The sequence below is a fragment of the Diadema antillarum genome, unplaced genomic scaffold, assembly GCF_040938485.1.
Source record: "Diadema antillarum isolate AM-2024a unplaced genomic scaffold, OU_Dant_1.0 scf00000028, whole genome shotgun sequence".
Classification (NCBI taxonomy): Eukaryota; Metazoa; Echinodermata; class Echinoidea; order Diadematoida; family Diadematidae; genus Diadema; species Diadema antillarum.
Genome location: NW_027270917.1, coordinates 6,515,833 through 6,536,322, shown reverse-complemented (window position 1 = coordinate 6,536,322; position 20,490 = coordinate 6,515,833). Strand labels below are relative to the sequence as shown.

The 20,490-nt window shown below is 38.6% G+C and overlaps 1 protein-coding gene across 1 annotated transcript in view; it reads right to left on the bottom strand.

Moving 5' to 3' along the window:
* The window catches only part of LOC139737312 (1-phosphatidylinositol 4,5-bisphosphate phosphodiesterase gamma-1-like), a 102,083-nt gene extending 82,540 nt beyond the window's left edge, over positions 1 to 19,543 (bottom strand). The window contains exons 1-2 of the mRNA XM_071647988.1: positions 19,146 to 19,543; positions 14,603 to 14,888 (exon numbers count right to left, since the gene is read on the bottom strand). Coding sequence (XP_071504089.1) covers positions 14,603 to 14,801 — 199 coding nt within the window. The 5' untranslated portion in view covers positions 14,802 to 14,888; positions 19,146 to 19,543. The remainder of the gene's footprint in view (positions 1 to 14,602; positions 14,889 to 19,145) is intronic.
* Positions 19,544 to 20,490: the final 947 nt, after the last annotated feature.

The window sequence follows — 20,490 nt, the reverse complement described above, 5'->3', positions numbered from 1 at the left end:
CTCAGTTTCAGATAATGCACTGGTTTAGAGATTCAGCGCAGGATGAAAGGGAGCAGTGTCAAGTTGCGCAATTAAAATATTCACCGAATAATCCAGAAGTTCTGACAGTACCTGGCCAAACTTAGAGGTCGTTTTATAGCCTGGGGTTTCAGCCAGTGTAAACAGTACATTCAGACATCATACTCTGGTGTTTGTATTGCAAGTTTATATTGTTGTTTTGCTTTGGGGTTTTGTTTGCTTTATTTTATTATTTTTTTGTTTTGCTTTGTTGTTGTTGTTGTTGTTGCTTGTTTGTTGTTGGGGTTTTTTTCCAATCTCAATGAGTCTCTAATATCCCTTTCAGTAACTCGTGCATTTTTGGCCAGTTCTTAGCCCAAACTGAATTGGCCCGCACCAAGCAGTAAAAATTGCGTTCAATAACTATAGCAGAGCCACGCCGCTTTTACAATGACCCATTCATGAACTCGGCCACGTAAAGGATAACTACCATGGTAACTGGAAGTGTGCTTCGGCAGAGGCATAGCCAGGTAATTGTGACCTTTGACCATGCAAGGAATTTTGGCCAGAGCCTGGCACTGCTATCATTTATAAACTCTTTGATCGGCACCAGGCCTGAGCCCGGCCAACAAATGGTGCTAGCTTACAGCAGCACCAAAATAGTCCGAACCTGGCGTGGGCCACTTTGGCCCAACCCATTCATAAACTCAACATGTTATGACTTAGCTCGGGCCTGGCCGGAGCCAAGAGAGTTACTGAAAGGGGCGTAAGTGACTGATTTCTTGGCACAGGGAGGATGAAGGATCGGGCAATTCATTTGGGCTGCCCGCATAGAGATTGTCCTCTTTAGTTTATGCAAATCTATGTTCCTGATTTATGATGAAGCTAGACGGTACAAGTACTGCTGACAGGTGTTATAATTGACGGCATAGCTCACATATGACAGATCGCAATAAGCTGGTTTAATAATTCATGCAAACTTTATGCATGCCCTAATCACAAATGTTCCTTACTACCATAAAGCTTGCCAGTGGTGTAGCATGCTTGATGTTGTAGCCACAACTCATATTGCCTGCAAAAATGGATTTCACATTATGAATTTAAAAATGCATGCTATCTTGTTGCTATGACATTCATATCAAATGTGCGAGTGCTGGGGGATCCCACAAATTGCCATGTACATTAATAAACCAGGCTATTATACCTGAATAGGATCACTAATGTTTTACGACCAGCAAGGGATTCACAACCAGAGATATTAAATTATTAAATTACGTTAGGCATATTATTTTGTCAACTAATCAAATTGGTGTATTCTGGCTAATTGAGGGATTTTTTTTTTTCCATATCCGGATGGGCAGAGGACTTAAAGGGAAGGTAAACCCAAAGAACAATGTGGATTGAGTGAAAGCAGCAACATTAGTAGAACACATCAGTGAAAGTTTGAGGAAAATCGGACAATCGATGCAAAAGTTATGAATTTTTAAAGTTTTGGTGTTGGAACCGCTGGAGGAGGAGACTACTAGAGGATATGACGTATGAGTGGACAACAACACAAAGAAAATATAAAGGAAATTCGACAAAAATTCACTTTTCTAGAATTATGAAAGAGCAATGGACCAACCGCTTTCAGAAAGCAGGGGGAATAATTGCTACCCTTAACATATGTCAACATCAAGTTGATGGAATTTGTAATTTTCATGAAAAATGGATTTATGCAGAATTTTCTTAATATTTTCTTGGTATTGTTGTCCACTCATACGTCATAACCTCTAGTAGTCTCCTCATCCAGCGGTTCCAACATCAAAACTTTAAAAAATCATAACTTTTGCATCGATTGTCCGATTTTCTTCAAACTTTCACTGATGTGTTCTACTAATGTTGTTGCTTTCACTCAATCCACATTGCTCTTGGGGTTTATCTTCCCTTTAATGCAGGTAGCAGCTTATCTGCAAAGCATCTTACGATATCTGATGCAAAACTGGTATGCTTTGCCCACATAAAGATGACCTTTAGCTGTTATTTACATGACTTGTATACTGCAGAAATCTTAGAAATATAAACAAACTAGAAGTGATATTTCCATTGTATCATAATATATACAGCTGTAGTATACTTTAATAAAAAAAGGGAGTGAAAAAGTGAACACCAAAATTTAAATCCCAGAGATACTGCAACTCTCAGTTTGGAGTCCACCCCCAAGGCCTTGTGTAACAGTCATTACAGCAATATGACAGATCATATCACAGATTGTCATGAAGATGAAGCAAAAGTAAAATACCTAGAAAGAATATCAGTACATATGACTAAAATCCAACAAAAAAAAAAGGGAACACAACTTATCAAATTCAATATGATAGCATGTTTTGTGGTACAACAGACCTACATCTGTACACATCATGCATTAAACGTCATATCTTGAAAATTTTAACATCACTGTTCCCAAAGGTAAACAGGAACTTTAATATTGAAAATGGTAGACTCTTGACACAAACTATCTGATCTCTCCATCATGATCAATTCATGATCATGATTATTATTTTTTTTTTCCCATTGGAACATTTTTGCTTATCTTAATCAACAGTGATATCAGAAATGTGTATAGGTGCTGGGTTACACAGGTAAACTGCTTGCAAACCATATTTTAGAAAGAAATCCATCACCTCCCAAATCATCTTTTTAATCTTCTGGGGTTTTTTTTAGATACATATCTGGTAGTCTCTATGATTTCATTTTATTTCTTTTAGGTACACCCTGACTTTTCAACCATCTTTACATAACACACTCAGTTGACGTTTAATTCAGTGCTACACCAGCAGTATAATGAACCTTTAAATTTTAATTCTATGAGCTTCCATGTGGTGATTATTTTGTAATCAGATATTGTTCCATTGTCATGAGCTCCAACGTGGAGACTTTCTTCATCATCTTCTTCTTCTTCTTCTTCTTCTTCTTCTTCTTCTTCTTCTTCTTCTTCTTCTTCTTCTTCTTTTTCTCCTTTTTCTATGAGATCCCCGGTAGAGACATTTATTACTATTATCTCCCTTATGGAAACATTAGCATAGTACCTGAAGGTTCATATAATAATATTGTTTGAACTGTTTAAAATATTGATTGATTTGATACTAGTATTGCCTGGGGCAAATTATTTTCAGTAGGGCCCCATTCATTTATTTTGTCCATAAACAACCACAAAAACTTTGAATCTTTGTCCCTTAGCTGGAGATATTTACCCTTCACATTGGACATAACTGCCATGGCGATTGACACACGATTTTCCATCACTATAGTATCATTCCTTATGGCAGGACACAGTGCATGACTGACTGGCCATATTTGCAACATTTGTATTCATTTATTCTGTTGGGCACATTAGTATAGTAGATTGATATGTTTTATGGATTTAATATTCATTTAATATTTATATGTTTCTACTTAAATCATTTAGAACAATGCAGCAAAAAAGCATTAAGGAGCTCTTGCTGTGCAGAAGTATATAGTCTATAACTAATTTCTCTGCTCAACAAATGATTTATCGTTATCATAAAAATCATTATCCCAACATCAGAATGCGCATTAAAGACAAATGGTCATGATAACACAATACCACATAAGCAATGTAACAGCAGCCGAAGTTGTTTTTGCCCTGTAAGATGCCCTGTAAGATACATGATGTCACCTTTACGGGGAAACACTTTGAGACATATGCACTTGTATTCATTGACTATTAAAAGTGCCTTCAAGTCTATATGGATAAAGGAAACATTAATCCACAGAGTGCAAAAAATGCTAAAAAAAAAACCAAAAAAGAACAACCTTTGTGCTTACTTTCTTGAGGTTAAGTAAATGTTTAAGCATATTTGCCTCTTGTGATGTGTTGGACATTATTCAACTTGCCCAACAAAACAGGTGTGGAAGAAAATATTATTCTTTCTGGCATCCTGGAGAAGCTACCGGAGTACTGTAAAAGTGGAAATTTTCGCGGTGTTCAAATTTTCGCGCATTTCGCGCAACCAGAAACTAGCGCGAAAATAAAAGCACGCGAATATTTTTGCTTGCCATATGTGCCTGTGCGTGATGTCTTGATTCCGCGGAATTAAAAACACGCGAAACTCTTCCGACCCGGCCAAGCGCGAAAAATTAGTCGCGCGAAAATATCCACTTTTACAGTACTCAACTCTAATTACTGTCTGTAGGCAGAAAATCCAGGGATTTTGTTTCTATTACATAATTTGGTACCATCTACATACATACAAAGATGCCAAAATATTTAGATGAGCGTTCAGCAGGTCAAAAATTGCTTTTCATTTCAAAATCTCTTCATTTTGCTTACAAACCCTTGTAGCAAGGGCTTTTTACACTTGCAAATTTTTGCTTAGTCCCGTACCAATGGTGGGGCTAAGGGGGGGGGGGGGGGCCTTAGCCCCACCGTTGGTACCAGACTTTCCTTAGCCCACTTTCTGTTTACACTTGTTTTTGCCAGAGTGGGCTAGCCCCACCGATAGTCCCGTACTATCTGGCCCTGCAAAACAGCAGGGTTAGCACCGCAATTGCAGTGCCAAGCAAACGAGTGTAAACAGACTGAAAAAATAATCCGGGGCTAAGCGATGGAGACGAAGTCCGACCCCCACTGACCAATCAGAAACGAGATAATCAAGTGCTGCCGGTGCGTGCGTGTACGTGTTCAGTGCACAGCGTAATCATGAATATGCATGTGGCTTGGAAAGTACCGGACTAAGAAATACGAGTGTAAAAAGGTCAATTTTCTCCTTAGCCCTGGACAAGAGCTTAGTACGGGACTTATTGGCGAGTGTAAAAAGCTGAAAAAATTGGTACGGGACTAACGATAGTCCTGGGTCAGAGAAAGTACGGGGTTAAGAAACACAAGTGTAAAAAGGGCTTTAGAAAGAAAAGAAATTTCTATACCCTGCTTAGACATAGTCCTCACTGTATGATACGGACTCAAATGTCGCAAGGAAAGTGACTGCAATTTCTGTGTTTGTCTGTTGGTTGATTATTACGTTATAATCAATATCTAATCATGTAATATCGACATTGTATTACAGGAGGTAATCTAGAAGTGTTTACTCTGATGTAAGACCTGAAGCTATCTTTGGACCTTGCATCCCACACTGGACTCCAATACCCCTTCTGTGCTCATCCCTCTGAGGATCATCCGAGAGATTCAACGGGGAATTAAACAAGAAGCAAGCACAAACAATTTCTATGTACTAGCAAATGAGCTCCTGGCTGAATTTTTCCCAACCATTCTTCTGCAGTGCAAGTACAAGATTATGGCAATTATACACAAAAAGGACCACAAGACATTGTCGGTATGCTGACCCTCGCTTTTAATCTGGTACAGGTAGTTTACCCAGGATGCCTCTCATACTACAGCATCACCTCGAAGTTTGCGGGGACACTTAGGAGTCTACAAGGGACGCTTCGAGGGTAAGATTTTAAAGAAGGTCCTTTCAAGTTTCATGCTACAGCCTCACCCTTGAGTTAAAGGAATATCTCTAGTGAAGTTTGTAAGCATGAAAGGGGCATCAGTCTTGTAGCTTCAGCACCCAGGGAAGCCCAGAAGGGGAAGTGCATTCGTGACAATAGTGCACAGTCTGCTTGGGAAATTGACAAATTTGCACACAACCCACCTTGAGGCTTGTACACACTTGTATCACATTTAAAGGGACTGCCTCACAGAGAGAGTACAACTGACGGACTAGATACAGTGTAAAGGTTGGTCCAACTCAAAGCATACTCGGGAATCCCCGAAACACTTCAGAAAATACTCAAGCAGTCCAATCCAAAGAAGAGTATCAAGTGGTTATGGACTTCTTTTGGCCACCCTTCCATGTCTACACGCAGGATTTGATACCATGATTTGCTTCTGTGCATTATACGCTAATGAAGAAAGGCAATTCTTTTTTTTTTTTAATAGGCCAATGCTAATCATAATTTTTAACTGGCATACTTTGCAGGGATGCTAAGTTCAACAATATTTCATGAGCGAGATTTTCATGACTCGGCATCTTGGCATGCGAATGTGCGCACGAGCGAGGGTGTTGGGAGGGGTTTTTCCCCCCTGTGGCCAAAGTCCCACAGTAGGGAGCTTTTTCAATTTTTACATAGCTCTTTATGGTGCAATCAGGTGCATACTTAAGTGACTATAAGACAAAAGGGAAATATACCTTCATTTGCAACTACTGTATCACTTTAATCTTTTGAGCTATGCTCATTATTATAGGCCCAAGTTGCAGACTTCTCCTGTTGTGTGACAAAAATGGGTGCCATGCATGAGATCGTGAGATGGCCCCTAAATGTTTGAGTCTCACGCAGAATGCGTGAGACTTGGTAGCTCTGACTTTGGTGGGCAGTGAATGAAGCGTGATTCAAATGAAGAACCATAGAATCTGCCAACTAGTTCCCTTTAAGATCTTTAACCATTAGGTGGAACTTTGCGGCTACAGGATTACAATGCCTATGTACTGTGTGTTACAAAGTTCACTTTAGATAGAGAACTCAACAGCTGCATCAAAAACATCTCACCCCTGACAATCAGGATACAACTGGAAGTATCATGAGATGGGTCTGACAAACTTTATTCTGTTGAAGAGTTCCTCTTTTCCCCCTTTCAGAATATCCCTTCTGTACTGCAAAATGTTAAAGCTCTGAGACTGGAATGAATGTACACTGTACATTATCACAGGATTTTATACACAGTGTACATTATGTTGTATGTACATAAACTTGCTGATATCTCGAGTATCTAACTCTGCAACACAAATATAAGGTGATCTCGAAACTAGCGACTCACAACTGTAGAAATAGGAAACCGCGGCAGGATGCTTTGTTTCAATCAATAGTGAGGCCAGCAATTTTGTCAGCCATAGAAACTCCCCACAAGTTGTTGAATGTCTAGACCTGTGTACATTTTTTCTCATGGTGATGCAATAATAGTCGGCCCCATATAGCTAGTTTGGCTGTATTGCTTCAGATGTGCTTTTTTTTTTTTTAAATCCAGACACTTTGTAACGAAGAGTGCATAAATTACACATCCAAATGGTCATTCTCATTGGTGATAAATCACTTTTTAAACAAACTAATGGCATGACAGATGTGCATCACTATCCATGTATGAAGGGAACCTTTCATAACTAAAAGACTGAAAAATCAAACATCTGCCAAGGAGGTATTAGAACTTCAAATACAATGAATCGAGAAATTCTAACACATGGCCTATCAGACATTTTGCATGCAAGCTGTCATTCTGAATCAGGAATTGAATTCATGGAAAAACATTAGCATTTTATGGTCCTTCACAGACAAATTAGCTCCACAAACACACAAATTACATTTGTATTGAATTCAAGGAAATACTATGATGTACAAAGCATGGTTCAATTCAGACAGCTGATCACTGAGTAAACAACGAAGATCAATAGGTACTCCGTAAAGAACATGTTTGTTCCTCTCTCTCATAATTTATGATCATATGATACCATTCTCACATTAGAGTCAAATGATATAGTAATGGCTGCTCATGTCACCATATCTATGGGTGCTGTTCGTTATTCCGAAGGTTCGCTATTCCGAAGGTTCGTTAATCCGAAGGGTCGTTAATCCAAAACACGCAAATTCCCTATACTTACAGGTTTGTTAATTCGAAAATGAAAAAGGGTTCGTTCATCCAAAAATTTGTGGCGTTATTCCGAAGGTTCGTTATTCCAAAGATTCGTTAATCCGAAAATGAAATTTGGAATGTCCAATGAACCTTCGGAATAACGAATCTTAGGAATAAAGAGCCTTCGGAATAACGAACCTTCGGAATAACGAGCTGTAACCATATTTATAACATAATAAAGTGTTTCTAGACATTCTTTGAAGAAATGACTGGACATTTTAATTTCAGTACCTAGACTACTTTCTTATTTGACATTAAAAACATTGCCATGTTGTTTGATTCTAAAACAACATGGCAACCTGAAAAGACTATATACTGTAAAACCACAAATGTTCGCAAGCATTTGAATTTCACAAATTTCGCAAGAGCCAAGATTTGCAAAATTTAAGTGCTCTCAAAAATTCTTGTCAATACCATATGATGCCTGTTACAATTCACAAAAATTTTGTTTAAAAGAAGTCTCTAGATTATCCATTGCATATGTGGTATTTACAGAAAAAAAAGAATGTTCATTTGTGGATGTTAATAGTAAGTTTGCATTACACACTGATCACAGGGGGATACCGATATTCAATCAAACTCTCCCATCCCCACTGCACACAGCGCCTCAGTTCTGAACTGGTGAATCATGCTTTTTCCTCCAAAATTGGAAACTTTACAGACTTCAGTTCTTCAAGCTGGTAATATATTTCTATTACACATTTGGAGGGGGAAAAATGCAACGTGGGCTTGTGCTTGACACTTGTGTTCACTAAAATACACAATGTCGTGATCTGACACTCAGCTGTCAGGCACTAATATTGTGTGCTGCGAGGAAATACTTTGGAGCATCGAAGCAAAACATACAGTGTATTATCTCTTAAGTTGAGACATTCTATCGCTTCTTTACGTTTGCTTTTCTATTTTGCAAAACTACTTATTTCTGATTTATTGCCTTGGATTCTATGCAAATTGGCTGATAATATTAAAGCTCCTACCCTATGGTAATACATCCAGCCTTTTAGATCTTTGTTTTTTTTTAGATAATATTGAACACAACCCCCCCCCCCCCCCAAAAAAAAAAAAAAAAAAAAAAGTTTCATACAATTATGCACTCAGGATACCACAGAAATTGGAACAATTTGAGTAAGTGTACTGTGAGCCTTCACATTTTGTGCCAAGGAACTATACAACAGGAATACATTGGCTTCATCTATTGTGGCTGATAACACACATTCGGCACTGTTTGGCCATCTAAATGACATTGTCAATATTTGATGAAGGCATGCTATCCTGAGTTCTGTTTTAACCAATTACATCATTTGATGATCATGCGAATGTGAATCACCTATGGCACATTGAGTGAAGGTGCACTTGTAATTATAACTGAAGCATAAGAGGGCTTGAATGATATCACACATGTATTTTATAAATCTTACATATTCTGGTGACTTTATGGTACCGGTATCTTAAATGTGACCTGTCAAGGAACCCTAAAAATCATAATGGTTAAGGGTGATAATTAATAAGATACATTGTACCTCAATTTTGAGAATGCCGAGTATGTACAGAAATACTGTATAATTCATACTGTTTACTGTATACATCAAATATTTCCAGAGGTTTTTACTTTTGCTATTCACGAAATTAAAGACACGCAAAAATAATGACTCTGATCCCGACATGAATGTGACGCACACTTATACATTTCTCCGTTCAGTACAGCACTCCACGATCACGAATTCAATCACTTGCGAAATCATCGGGAAGTTCCGATTTACAGGAAAATTTAGACTCGCTAAATATATGGCATAATATACAGTATATCATTTCCTCTAAACATCAACAGTTTTAATGTTATCCATATTTATTCATTATCATTTCCTCTTAATTAACAGTGCTCGTAGTTTAAATATCTTATTCAAACTGCTATCCTGGAACTCCTCAGATTTTTGTGCATGCTCACACTGTTTTCTTGGATTTGTCTATTCACAGAATTGTGCCAGCATTACTAGTGTGTGTGTTTTAACAGATGTATGCCTCATGATACAGATATTGTTCTTGTGCCTGTAGGTACACTGTAATGTGGCTTTTCTGGTATGTGTATTCATCTGTACAGACATCAAACTGGGCTGCTGTGTTGGTGCTATCATCATCATTACCTCTGCCAAAGGGAGGAGGTTATGTTTTCGTTACCGTTGGTTTGTGTGTTTGTGTGTGTTAGTGTTTGTAGTGTTTGCCCGTTTGCAAAATAACTAAAAAAATAGTTAATGGATTTGAATGAAACTTGCAGGAAAGGATGAGAATGACGCAAGTAACAAACGATTAACTTTTGGTGGTGATCCAAGAATTTTTGGGGCATATATGAAGGATTTTTGATATTTTGGCAGGTAGGGTCAATGAACTTGGGAGTTCAGGCTGCGCGTATTTGAGGTTTGCAGGCGCGCACTAGAGTGCGTGCTCTAGTTTCTACTTGGACGAGGCGTGCCGTGCAGCTGAGGGTTTATGACGTAACAAAGGCTTCTATATTGGGAAATCGGGCGACTTTCAGCACCAATGCCATTAGTTCGTATGGGTGGAAATCACTGATATCTCTATGGAAGAACAAGATCAGTGATGGAAATGAGCTGCATGCTTGGCGGAGGTCTGTGCTCTGGAGTGCTTTTCTAGTTGTGATGTTTCTTCACACATTCTCATTTATTGCTACACCATTACATCCTTCTTTGGAATTGCTCTTGGATGACTTGCAAATTTAGGGCAAGATCAGAAGTCTTCTCATTTTCGCAGTGTAAAAATGTTCGAGCATTTCTCGCAACACGGCAATGCCGTGAAAGTAATAGCGTGCTATGTTTTTGATATGGTTGTTACAAAGTAACATACGGGGAAGCAGTAAGGTGAGCGAGCGCACAGTATTGGACGGGCAGACAGGAGAGGGTACGAGAGAAATGAGACTGGGTTTTCTGAATTGAGAGTGGGTCTCGTGGGAGCAGAAATTGATCATGAGAGGGCCCATGTGTCACTGGATGCCTTTTTCAACTCACTTCTGGCATAGCATTCAGGTTTCCAAACAACTTTTACAGAGCTTGGGCAGCTAATAAATGCAAAGCTGTTTTGATTTTGGGGTCAGAAACACCTTTCTGAAACACAGAAAAAAAGTGCGATCTCAAACGCATTTGAGCCAGAAACACATTTTTGTGGAGATGGTTAAAATGCAAAGTCATCTGAATCATCTACACATCTCTACTCTTAGGTCGAACTGCGTAATGGAGCTGCACATTTACAAGGCCCCTCCCTTGACTCATGACAGAGATGATATTTAGATGCAACAACTCCAGAAACGCAATCCGAAAGGTGTTTGCCAATGCTTTTTGATAGTGGGTATTGAAAAGTGATAATGGGTATTGAAACGTTGTTTCAAACATGAGAAAGATGATAAATGCAGCCTAGTACGCATGTGTGCATGATAGCTCGTGTAGGTAAACAAAACATTACTACCTGAAACGTGAGCAGTACAACTGGCAGTGGCAGTGATACAATGTACGTGTTCTTTTCAAGGCTCAATGAAATTGGCAGTTTTACCTGAAATGTTTCAAGTACATTGTAATATCATTTGATATCTATGATCTCAAGGTAGGTTAATTAAAGGAAATTTAGAGCACAAAAAATTCTCTTACAGAAACACCAATCATGTATCTTGGATGAGCTTAAATACTCTTAAAAACTTCCCCTTCCACAAAAACTGAAGAAGGTATTGGTGAATTTATAATTTGATTGTCGGTTAGTTGTATCCTCCTTTGTTTTTCCTGCTGTCTTGTCTTAGTTCATTCAGACACGAAGCACAGTCACAATCATTTGCAAAATTTGGGCCTACAGAAGTCTATACCCTATAAATGACTGGGGCCATTCTTCTCTGCTCTGACTTTTAACAGTGCACTGGTGGTTTTCTTTTGTTATATCGAGATTTTGTTACACCAAACAGAAAGTATATTTTAAAGATGTATACACAGATGATAATTTTGAGACCTGAATTTCATCATAATCATGTTTGTTACAACGGCAGTGTACTGTACCATTATAGTGATGGGGAAGGTGATTTCAATGCACTCTATTCAGGGCACATATGTCACTATTTATTAGGACATTCATAATTCCAAGTTCTACACTACTGTATACACCAATATTTTCGCGTACAGATATTTTCGCGAATCATGGTATCAGTGGCATTTTCGCGTGTTGTTAGATTTGTGATTGATACTAGTAGTAGTAGGGTCTACTGTCAAGCCCGAGAAACACGTTCAAACACTTGCCAACGTACTCGTAATGTTTTTCCATTTGCATTGTGACTTCCCAAACATGAAAATAGAAAAGACACAGTAGAAGATTCATAAAATGAAACAATTACGGCATTCAAAAGTACTCAGTACCTACCAAATGTTGCAACAAATAGATAGACGACAAAGTTTCAGAGCTGCGCTAGCGCTAGCGAAAGTTTTACATGCATCCTATTACTGTAAGTATAAACGGCCCTGTCGCTGTACACAAATGTCGCGCTAGCTGCGCACGGCGTCTTGTCGGGCTAACATGCATCCTAACGCGGCGTCTGGTCGGGCTACATGCATCCCTACGCCTCACCCAACCACGTCGAACCGGTGTTCGTTCGTGTAGGGTAACGTAGCACGGAGATTGCACATTTTAATGCATGTTTAGCATCGCACTGCACTTCCAATCGGTAGCATACGTACTAGTAATAGTATGTGTACGTACTGGCCGGTGTAACAGCCGCGTTCTGGTCCAGCCAGCGTTGGATGCATTTTCTCATCAATTTGTACATAAGGTATGACGGGGTAATATTTTCGCGTGTCTTTGATATCGCAATCAGCCCGAAGCTCGCGAAATTCGCGAAAATAACGGCGTATACAGTATTCATCTGAAAGCCTTCCAGTGACATAACATTGTTAAAAACCCTGCAAGCAACTCCTTGTGTTCTATCAATGACTATTTTGATAATATACAAGAACAATCCTTATATTGGCAATGCAGAGCTGGTGGAGCACATACATAAGTATCATGGGCAAACTACAGTCTGGACAGTTGTAATAGTAGACATCAATGCTGTGTTTTAGTATTTAGCTCCATTCTCGTTATCAATATGAAGGGCATTATGCCAAACACATTGACAATTCCTTTGTGCTATTTTAATCACTGAGCTCATATCAAGAGTTTTTATCACATTTAAGGCAAACTGTGTCCAATTGAGATAAATGGCATTCAAGGTACATGATGTATTCAGGGCTCTTCTTTGTCTACAGTGTACAAGCTCCAAATCCGAATAGCTGCGAATAGTCATATAAATCAAACTCTGACAGTTCGAAACTTTGTATCCAGCTATAAAAATCATGTGTGTGAAACCTATCATGCTCCATACGTTTTAGGTTGAAAGTTGAAAGTCGAGATAGGAGTATGTCAAGAAAGATGATTAGATCTACTTGAAAAGTTTAAACCACTCATCAATATTCCTTATGAATTTGGGATATTTCTACTAAAAGAGATAAAAGAAATCGTATCAGCCCAAATGTGCAATCGTGTTGAACAGTTTAACTCGCAGCATTCAACATCATCTCAGATTTTGTAAAATCTATGATGAATCACAAGAAGCAGTCTACTTCTGCATGGCTTTGTAACTCAGAGTGCCATATTCTGTTTGTTTGTGTTTTTTGTTCCCTTCTTAGTTTTTGATAACTCTCACAGCTTTATGATTGCAGCCATACAGCATTTGCAAAGAGTTGTTCCACCATGTAAAAGTCTCTGAAGACTTGAGGGTTTGTTCGCAGCTGCAGAAAGCTGCGCTCGAAATGAACAAAGTGCTGAACAGGTTGCCAGCGAGCTTATCTCAGGAGTCACCTGCTGTGGTGTTTAAAGATAGCCACAATCAATCATTTCGAGAATGACACTCCTAGCTGCAGAAAATCCCTCACCGACACACTCTGTAAGAATTCAAATACGAGGATTGGTGGATGATACGATGTAGGTAAAATTAATTCTATGATCTATTGTTTTTGTGGTTTCATTAAATCTTGTGTATTTGTCTTTTTCACATGATATGTATTCTAATGCTAATCCTATGCAATAATTTAACCAAAGTGGGGGGAACAAAAAACAAGAAAAAAAAAATCAGGTAAAGAGGTATGACAAACATTCTTTTTTTTTAATGTTCTCACTGCAAAGTCCCCCCCCCCCCCCAAAAAAAAAAGGAACAAACAAACAAAAACTCTTCTGGTAGAGGACTAGATTTCCAGCTTCATCTAAAGAGAACAAAATCAGGTACAATGTATAATATAATATGTGAGATGGCACATTGTAAAAACAACTAATACTCTACACAATATCTTGCACCCTGGTGGCTCCAGGGAGACAAGTGATGGACTTGAAATCAAACTACCTCCTAGGTTGGCACTGACAAATGACACTGTTCTTTGAACACCCTCCGATATCCTGTAAGTCTTTGCAGCTGCTTTTTACATGTCCAAACAAAAAAAGAAGAAGTAACTAAAACACAGACTAAAGAACTTTGTTGTATAAAAGCCACCATGGAATCATGGCCTGGTTGCTGTCATGCTAACATGTATGCTTGGTATCAGATGATTTCATATACTGCTAAAGAGTGGACAATTTTATGGTGTGGAAATTTTTGCACATTTTGCGCAATATAAATCTAGCATGAAATTACAAGCATGCGAAAATGTTACTTATGTGTAGACTGTGTGATACTACATCATACTTTGATCCCGCAGAATTAAAAACATACACAATTCATCTTACATAGCAGAGCACGAAAAATTACTTCAGGAAAATTCCCACTTTAACAGAAAATGAAACACTCTAAAGCCTGTCTGTTGGACTGCCAACTGTGGAAATTCCTGTAACCATTCTTTCCACACTTACTTGCTCCTTCTGTGCGCCCCGCCTGCCGTCGCCACACAATCTGCCTGGTCTCCATGTTGACCTCGAAGGACTTGCGCTCGGGCCTCTTGCGGCTGTAGAAGCGGGTCAGGACAGTGCCCAGGGCCAGGTCGTGGTGGATCCTGTGGATCTCTCGCTCCGACAACTCAAAGGGGGTGCCATTTTGGTTTACTGTCGCCATCCTGCACTTGCCCTCTCAGCCGCCACGGAGGAACACCCTTCCTCCGCTACACTCACTCAGATTCCTGGACACCTGCCGTCGCCTGACCTGATTGGACAAACGTTCAAACAAAAACATTTCTTGAATTAAAAACTCTCGTAAACACTGTGGAGCAGCATATCTTCCATGGATGAATGCATTGCACTGAACCATACTCAGTAGGTTTGGACTCAAATCTCATGAGCTTGCAAGGAAAGGGTTCGTCTGCTCGCAGACCTGCTTTGAATGACCACTTCCATTAAATTGTTCAAGATACGCAAATCACAAATTGACTGACACAGAGATGACAAACTGTTTGATACACAAAGCTATCATACCAGAATGAAGCAATTGGACAATGCTGTATGTCCCATTTTACACAAAAATTACAATCAGACTTTCCGCAACGATAACTTTGAAAATAGTGAATCAATCCAAATGCAATTTTAAAGTATGAATCTATAACTTATTACCTACATCTTACAGAAAACCCCCTGTGATTTGCTTCATTGATCACAGAGAAATGAGGATCTTTGTAGAGCAAATCAGGAATTCCTTCCCTCCAAGTTTTGTCCATTGTGTTCACAGTTCCAAGAGTATCCAAGTGCTGAACTTGGAAGAAATGGACCAATAACATGCTTTACAACGATCCACATAATTTCTCTGTGATCACATAACCATGTTGAATGGGGTTTTCTGCAAAATGCAGGTAAGAAGTAATAGTTGCATTCCCTGAAATAGTATTCAGATTGTTTACCATGGTAATCATTTTGAAAATTCTTGACTCAGAAATCTGATACTTTTTTTTGTTTGTTTGTTTGTTTGTTTTTTTGTTTTTTGTTTGTTTTTTTTTTTGGGGGGGGGGGGGACATACTGTAGTAATATTACATTTTATTGATCTATGTCAGCAGCAGATGGGTCTTACTTCCTAGCTGCCATAAATTTAAAACTGTTCTGGTTCTAGATGTTCGTGTTCCGTATCATTCGAGAGGTGTCAGAATTACCACAATCATAAGGAATCATTCATATCCCTAGGGGCTGCACACTAATCCATCTACTGGTCCGACCTGTTGGTCGGACCAGTAGGTACCCAGTTTTTCCATTTTTTACTGGTCCATTCCTGAAAAAGTTACTGGTCCGACACAGTGATTTTTACGGGTCCTGGACTGTTGGATCAGTGCCAGTGTGCAGCACTGATATCCCTTTTAATTTTTCCAACGCAGACAGTGGAATGACGTCAACTTTTCAGAACTCAGACTAAGAATTGCTCTGCCTGCAATCACTGCATTTGTGAATACATACATGTAAACATACAGGAAACATTGTTAATATTGACATCCTGTCTGTTTCCTTCTACTTCACTATACAATTGTATCATATAGTATACATGTCATCATATATTATAACATGGATTCTCCCCCCTGGCAATTTTAGGCATTCCATAAGTTACTATTTACAGGGACATCTCCACAGGGAAGTGATTCACTTTGAACTTACTCACCATTACCATGTTTTGTCAAAAGTCATTCAGAACTCCCATGGGACATACAATACGTAGCCCTGTTAATAGTGAATCTTCATTTCAAAGTGAGTTCACACTACAGGTCTAAAATTCTTAAGTACATTTAACCCATCAAGTACCAAAACCACAATGCTGTGATTTGGTGCAATAATACCTGTACTTTTATCAAGATATTCACTATCATTTCTTGGTGTTTCATAAGGTGGCCAAAATATTTTCTTACCTGAGCCTTTAGTTGTTTGTACACAACACAATTATTTGTTTCGGTTACCACATTTTAAAGAGCCTCTTTACATTGCTAAATTCAGGGAATACTTTTTCTGGTAACGCATTGCTATTTGCTATGCATTTTTATATAACTGAACTATACAAAATTTCTTGTGTGCAGCAGGTTTTGGGTTTTGTTTTTGTTTTGTTTTTTTACATAGCACTGTATAGAACTTTGTTTATAAATAGTATCCCACTGATCAAAACTGCTATTCAAATTTGAGAAGTACAAATTGTACATGTAAGACTATTCCCTGAAATTTAACAGCTTCTTACAAATTGGCAAAGTGTTACACTGTACAGATATTTTTCATATATCAGTTTTGTGCAGGCTGTAACATGAGCAGCTCAATGAAATACACATTGTATTTCTCAAAATACTATTTCTCAAATATAAGATACATGCAGTAAAATTCAGAGGTCCTACTTCAAAGAGGACAGGATGAATATTTCTGCAGCGAAAACCTCCCTGGAGAATAAAGCATGACATTATGAAAGAAAAATCAATACTATACTGGACACACACATGGGTACCACACAGAAACATGTAGGTCCATACAAATGGGAATCATATGACACTGAACAATATACAGATAATTTTCTAACAGGCATAGGTAAAATGTTCCACTACGTGTAGAGTGACTCTACGTACGTGGAATTGAAAATCCATATAATGTGCATACCATATGAGGTTAACATCATGCATATTATTGATAGACTTAAGCTTTATTCTGAAAAACATGTTCTTACAACTCAATACAAGCAAAGCTCTCAAGACAAGTAAACTTTTTTTCTTTTTTTTTTTTTAATAAGCCTGTATTTTCAATGAATGTCGATGCAGGGCAATTTGTCAATCAGTTGCAATGGGTAAACCTTTGCCTTTAAAGCATTGCAAAGATTTTTATGATACCGGTACTGTTATTGGTAGACTTAAAATTAGCATTCACAGTTAGACTTAAATGCCATTATCAACAGTAGTTTTGTATTGAATGAAATCGAGATATTACTAAAGCAGAGGAGTGATGATGTATGCAGTGAAAGATTTTAAACACTTGTCTCCCTCTGTGTATTTGAAAGCTTGCAGCTGCTGAGCTACAATGATATAATAAACATGTCAGAAAATGTCAAAAACATGTCGAATCCTACTGGGGGGTTTTTCTGACATGTTTGTAAAATTAGAGATCAGCAGTTGCGATCTTATGATATGTTTGTACAGAGGGAGACAAGTGATAAAAATCTGTCATAGTTTTGTTTCGTTTTGGTTTTTTGTTCTCACTGGAAGAGGGCCCTGGAAGGCAGGGGGGGGGGGGGGGGGGGTCACCACTCAAATACAAACTAACCCCAATTGACATTATTGCATACTACATGTACATGTCACAATACCTATGGATACCTTTGGTAACTACTGAATGCAGGAAATTACATTTGTATGACTCAATTCCAGATTTGTTTCCCCTCCAAATGGCTCGGTTGCGTCTTATTGTCGGGTAGTGGGCTCATTTTTTTTTTTCCGCATCCGTCCAAGCCTACCTGAAAACAATGTAAACTTAGGAAACCAACTACGTACTTCACCCATCCCTTGTTTTGTTTTGTTTGTTTGTTTGGTGGTGGTTTTTTTTTTTTGTGGCAATTTTTACAGAAAAAAAATAGATGGCATAATACCATTTGACATCAACTGTCGACAATGATTATAAAGCATTTAATACTACTGTAAGTGTGATGTATTGCACATCTAGTACTATTAGTAGTCCTAATAGTACTACATGTCGACAAACTGGAAACAATAATAAATGCATTAAAAATGATAAGGGCGTGCACAGTTCCTGAAGTAACTAATACTGACATTACTTCCATGGTTATTTATTCCACACCTAGACGAGACAAGTCTCCAGACAGTACAGTGCGGAACTTCAGAATTGATTACAGCGAACACACACACACACACACACACATATTTTAGAAATTCTATGTAAACCTTCACGTTACATTAAAGTCAAGGTACATTGCAACATTGTAAAGCTATTCCTCCATTCAGACATGATTAACTTTCAAGATTATACCGTGGAGTAGATATGTTCTAGTCTGAGTAGTCACCAAACCAGTGAAAAGATCTATTAACAGTGTTCTTAGTCTGTTAAAGTTATGGTGTTAACACCAACGCTTCAGTTACATTGTATGTCAGGTTCTTTCAATTTCATCATGTAGCAGTGAGGATTCGTAGCAGTAGGGCCTAGATTCTACATCAAGTAAAAACTACAGATCTAGTACCGTAGTCAAGGTAGTAGGCCTACATGATAGTGATCAAGAATCATGCTCCACACCACCACTGTGTGCATTTTTCCTGTTTCGCTTTTCATCTTTTATAAATGCAGGTGGCATGATCTGTCTGCTGTGGTGTGATACAACGGAACGTTACAACTAGAAATCCGAAGTCGTGATACACTGATAGCGATTGCAAACTGTTCATAAAGAAATTCTATATCTGCTAAACCTAACACCTCTGCTCATCGCTCTGCTGATCATTTTTATTCTTGTACCTGTTCCAATCGTTACACCTCTTCCTGCTGCTCCTGATCCTGCCTGCAAAGCAAAGCAAAGGTGGGCCTTTGACTCGGCTCCCCCAATGATTGTTACTTCTGCGAGCGAGAGTGCAGTGGTGTTCGTCGACGACCAACCTCTCTCCGACTCCGACCTTCTGACCGACAGAATTTACAAATCGCTGCATATAGACCACTAAAACGGAGATTCCGGATTTAGATCCAGTCAGTTCTTCTGATCGGGGTACAAGCGGTCATAATTTTGGTGTGAATGTCTCTAGCTTTCTTGAAATACACCAGAACAGGTTATATGATCAGTACCTGCTCACACAGGACATGGGGTCTAAATTCACAAGGCGATTTAGCTGAGACACTTCCACTTCATAGTCGTAGTCCAATGTGCGACATCTCATGTAGTGTTATTCGCACGGTCTTGTTAACTCGACCCTCGCGAAGAAATTTCTACACTTCCGTCTTTCACGGGTGCGTCCATTTTATCATAGGGTTGAGTAATGCTATTGCTCGACGACTCCAAAGGCGCAACAACTGAAACTAAACTGGACCATTCTATTCCGAGCCACAACTTCGTGATACAAGCAATACTCTTTTGGGATATACATGTAAGGACATGGTACAATGTAGTGTACTACTAGTGTTATTTACAATACATGTACTCCGTATCAATAATGGGGGAAAATTCATTTACAATACATAATTAGGAATGCCATCTTGACAAGAACATTTTAAATTTTCGTCAGATAGGGTAAGGCCTATTCTATACTGTTATCATTCTTCTTTATTGTATGTTTAAATGCGTTATGAATATGAATGATCCAATTGAGCATATATGCCCTAAATATTAAAAAAAAATCAAATGTACTAGTGAGCTTTTATAGGGATTCTTTCGATAAACCGACACAAAATTCCTTCATAATGGCAGCTGGATTTTCGTATGGATTCACGAAGCACTTGCATTAGGCACTATACTGCAACATTGGTGATACAATGTACAGTGGCTCTGAATTGCTCTCTCACAACCTCCGAACAGAGATTGATCAAGCAGACAATTCATCATTTCCTTTTGAAATTTCAGAATCGAAGTAAAACGAAACTTCGTTTAAAAACAAACAAACAAACCATTACACTTGTTTTTATTACACAGGCTTTGATCATCACTGTCACACGTGCAAGGAGGTTTTATACATTTAGTTCCAAATGGCTGTAATTTTTCAAACAGTTGTGAGATAATTGATGTACAAAAGAATTCCACAGGTGCACTTGTGCCTTTGATGATCGATGTTCGACGCCGCCGTAGTGATGAGCAATCTGTACTTTTATAATAGAT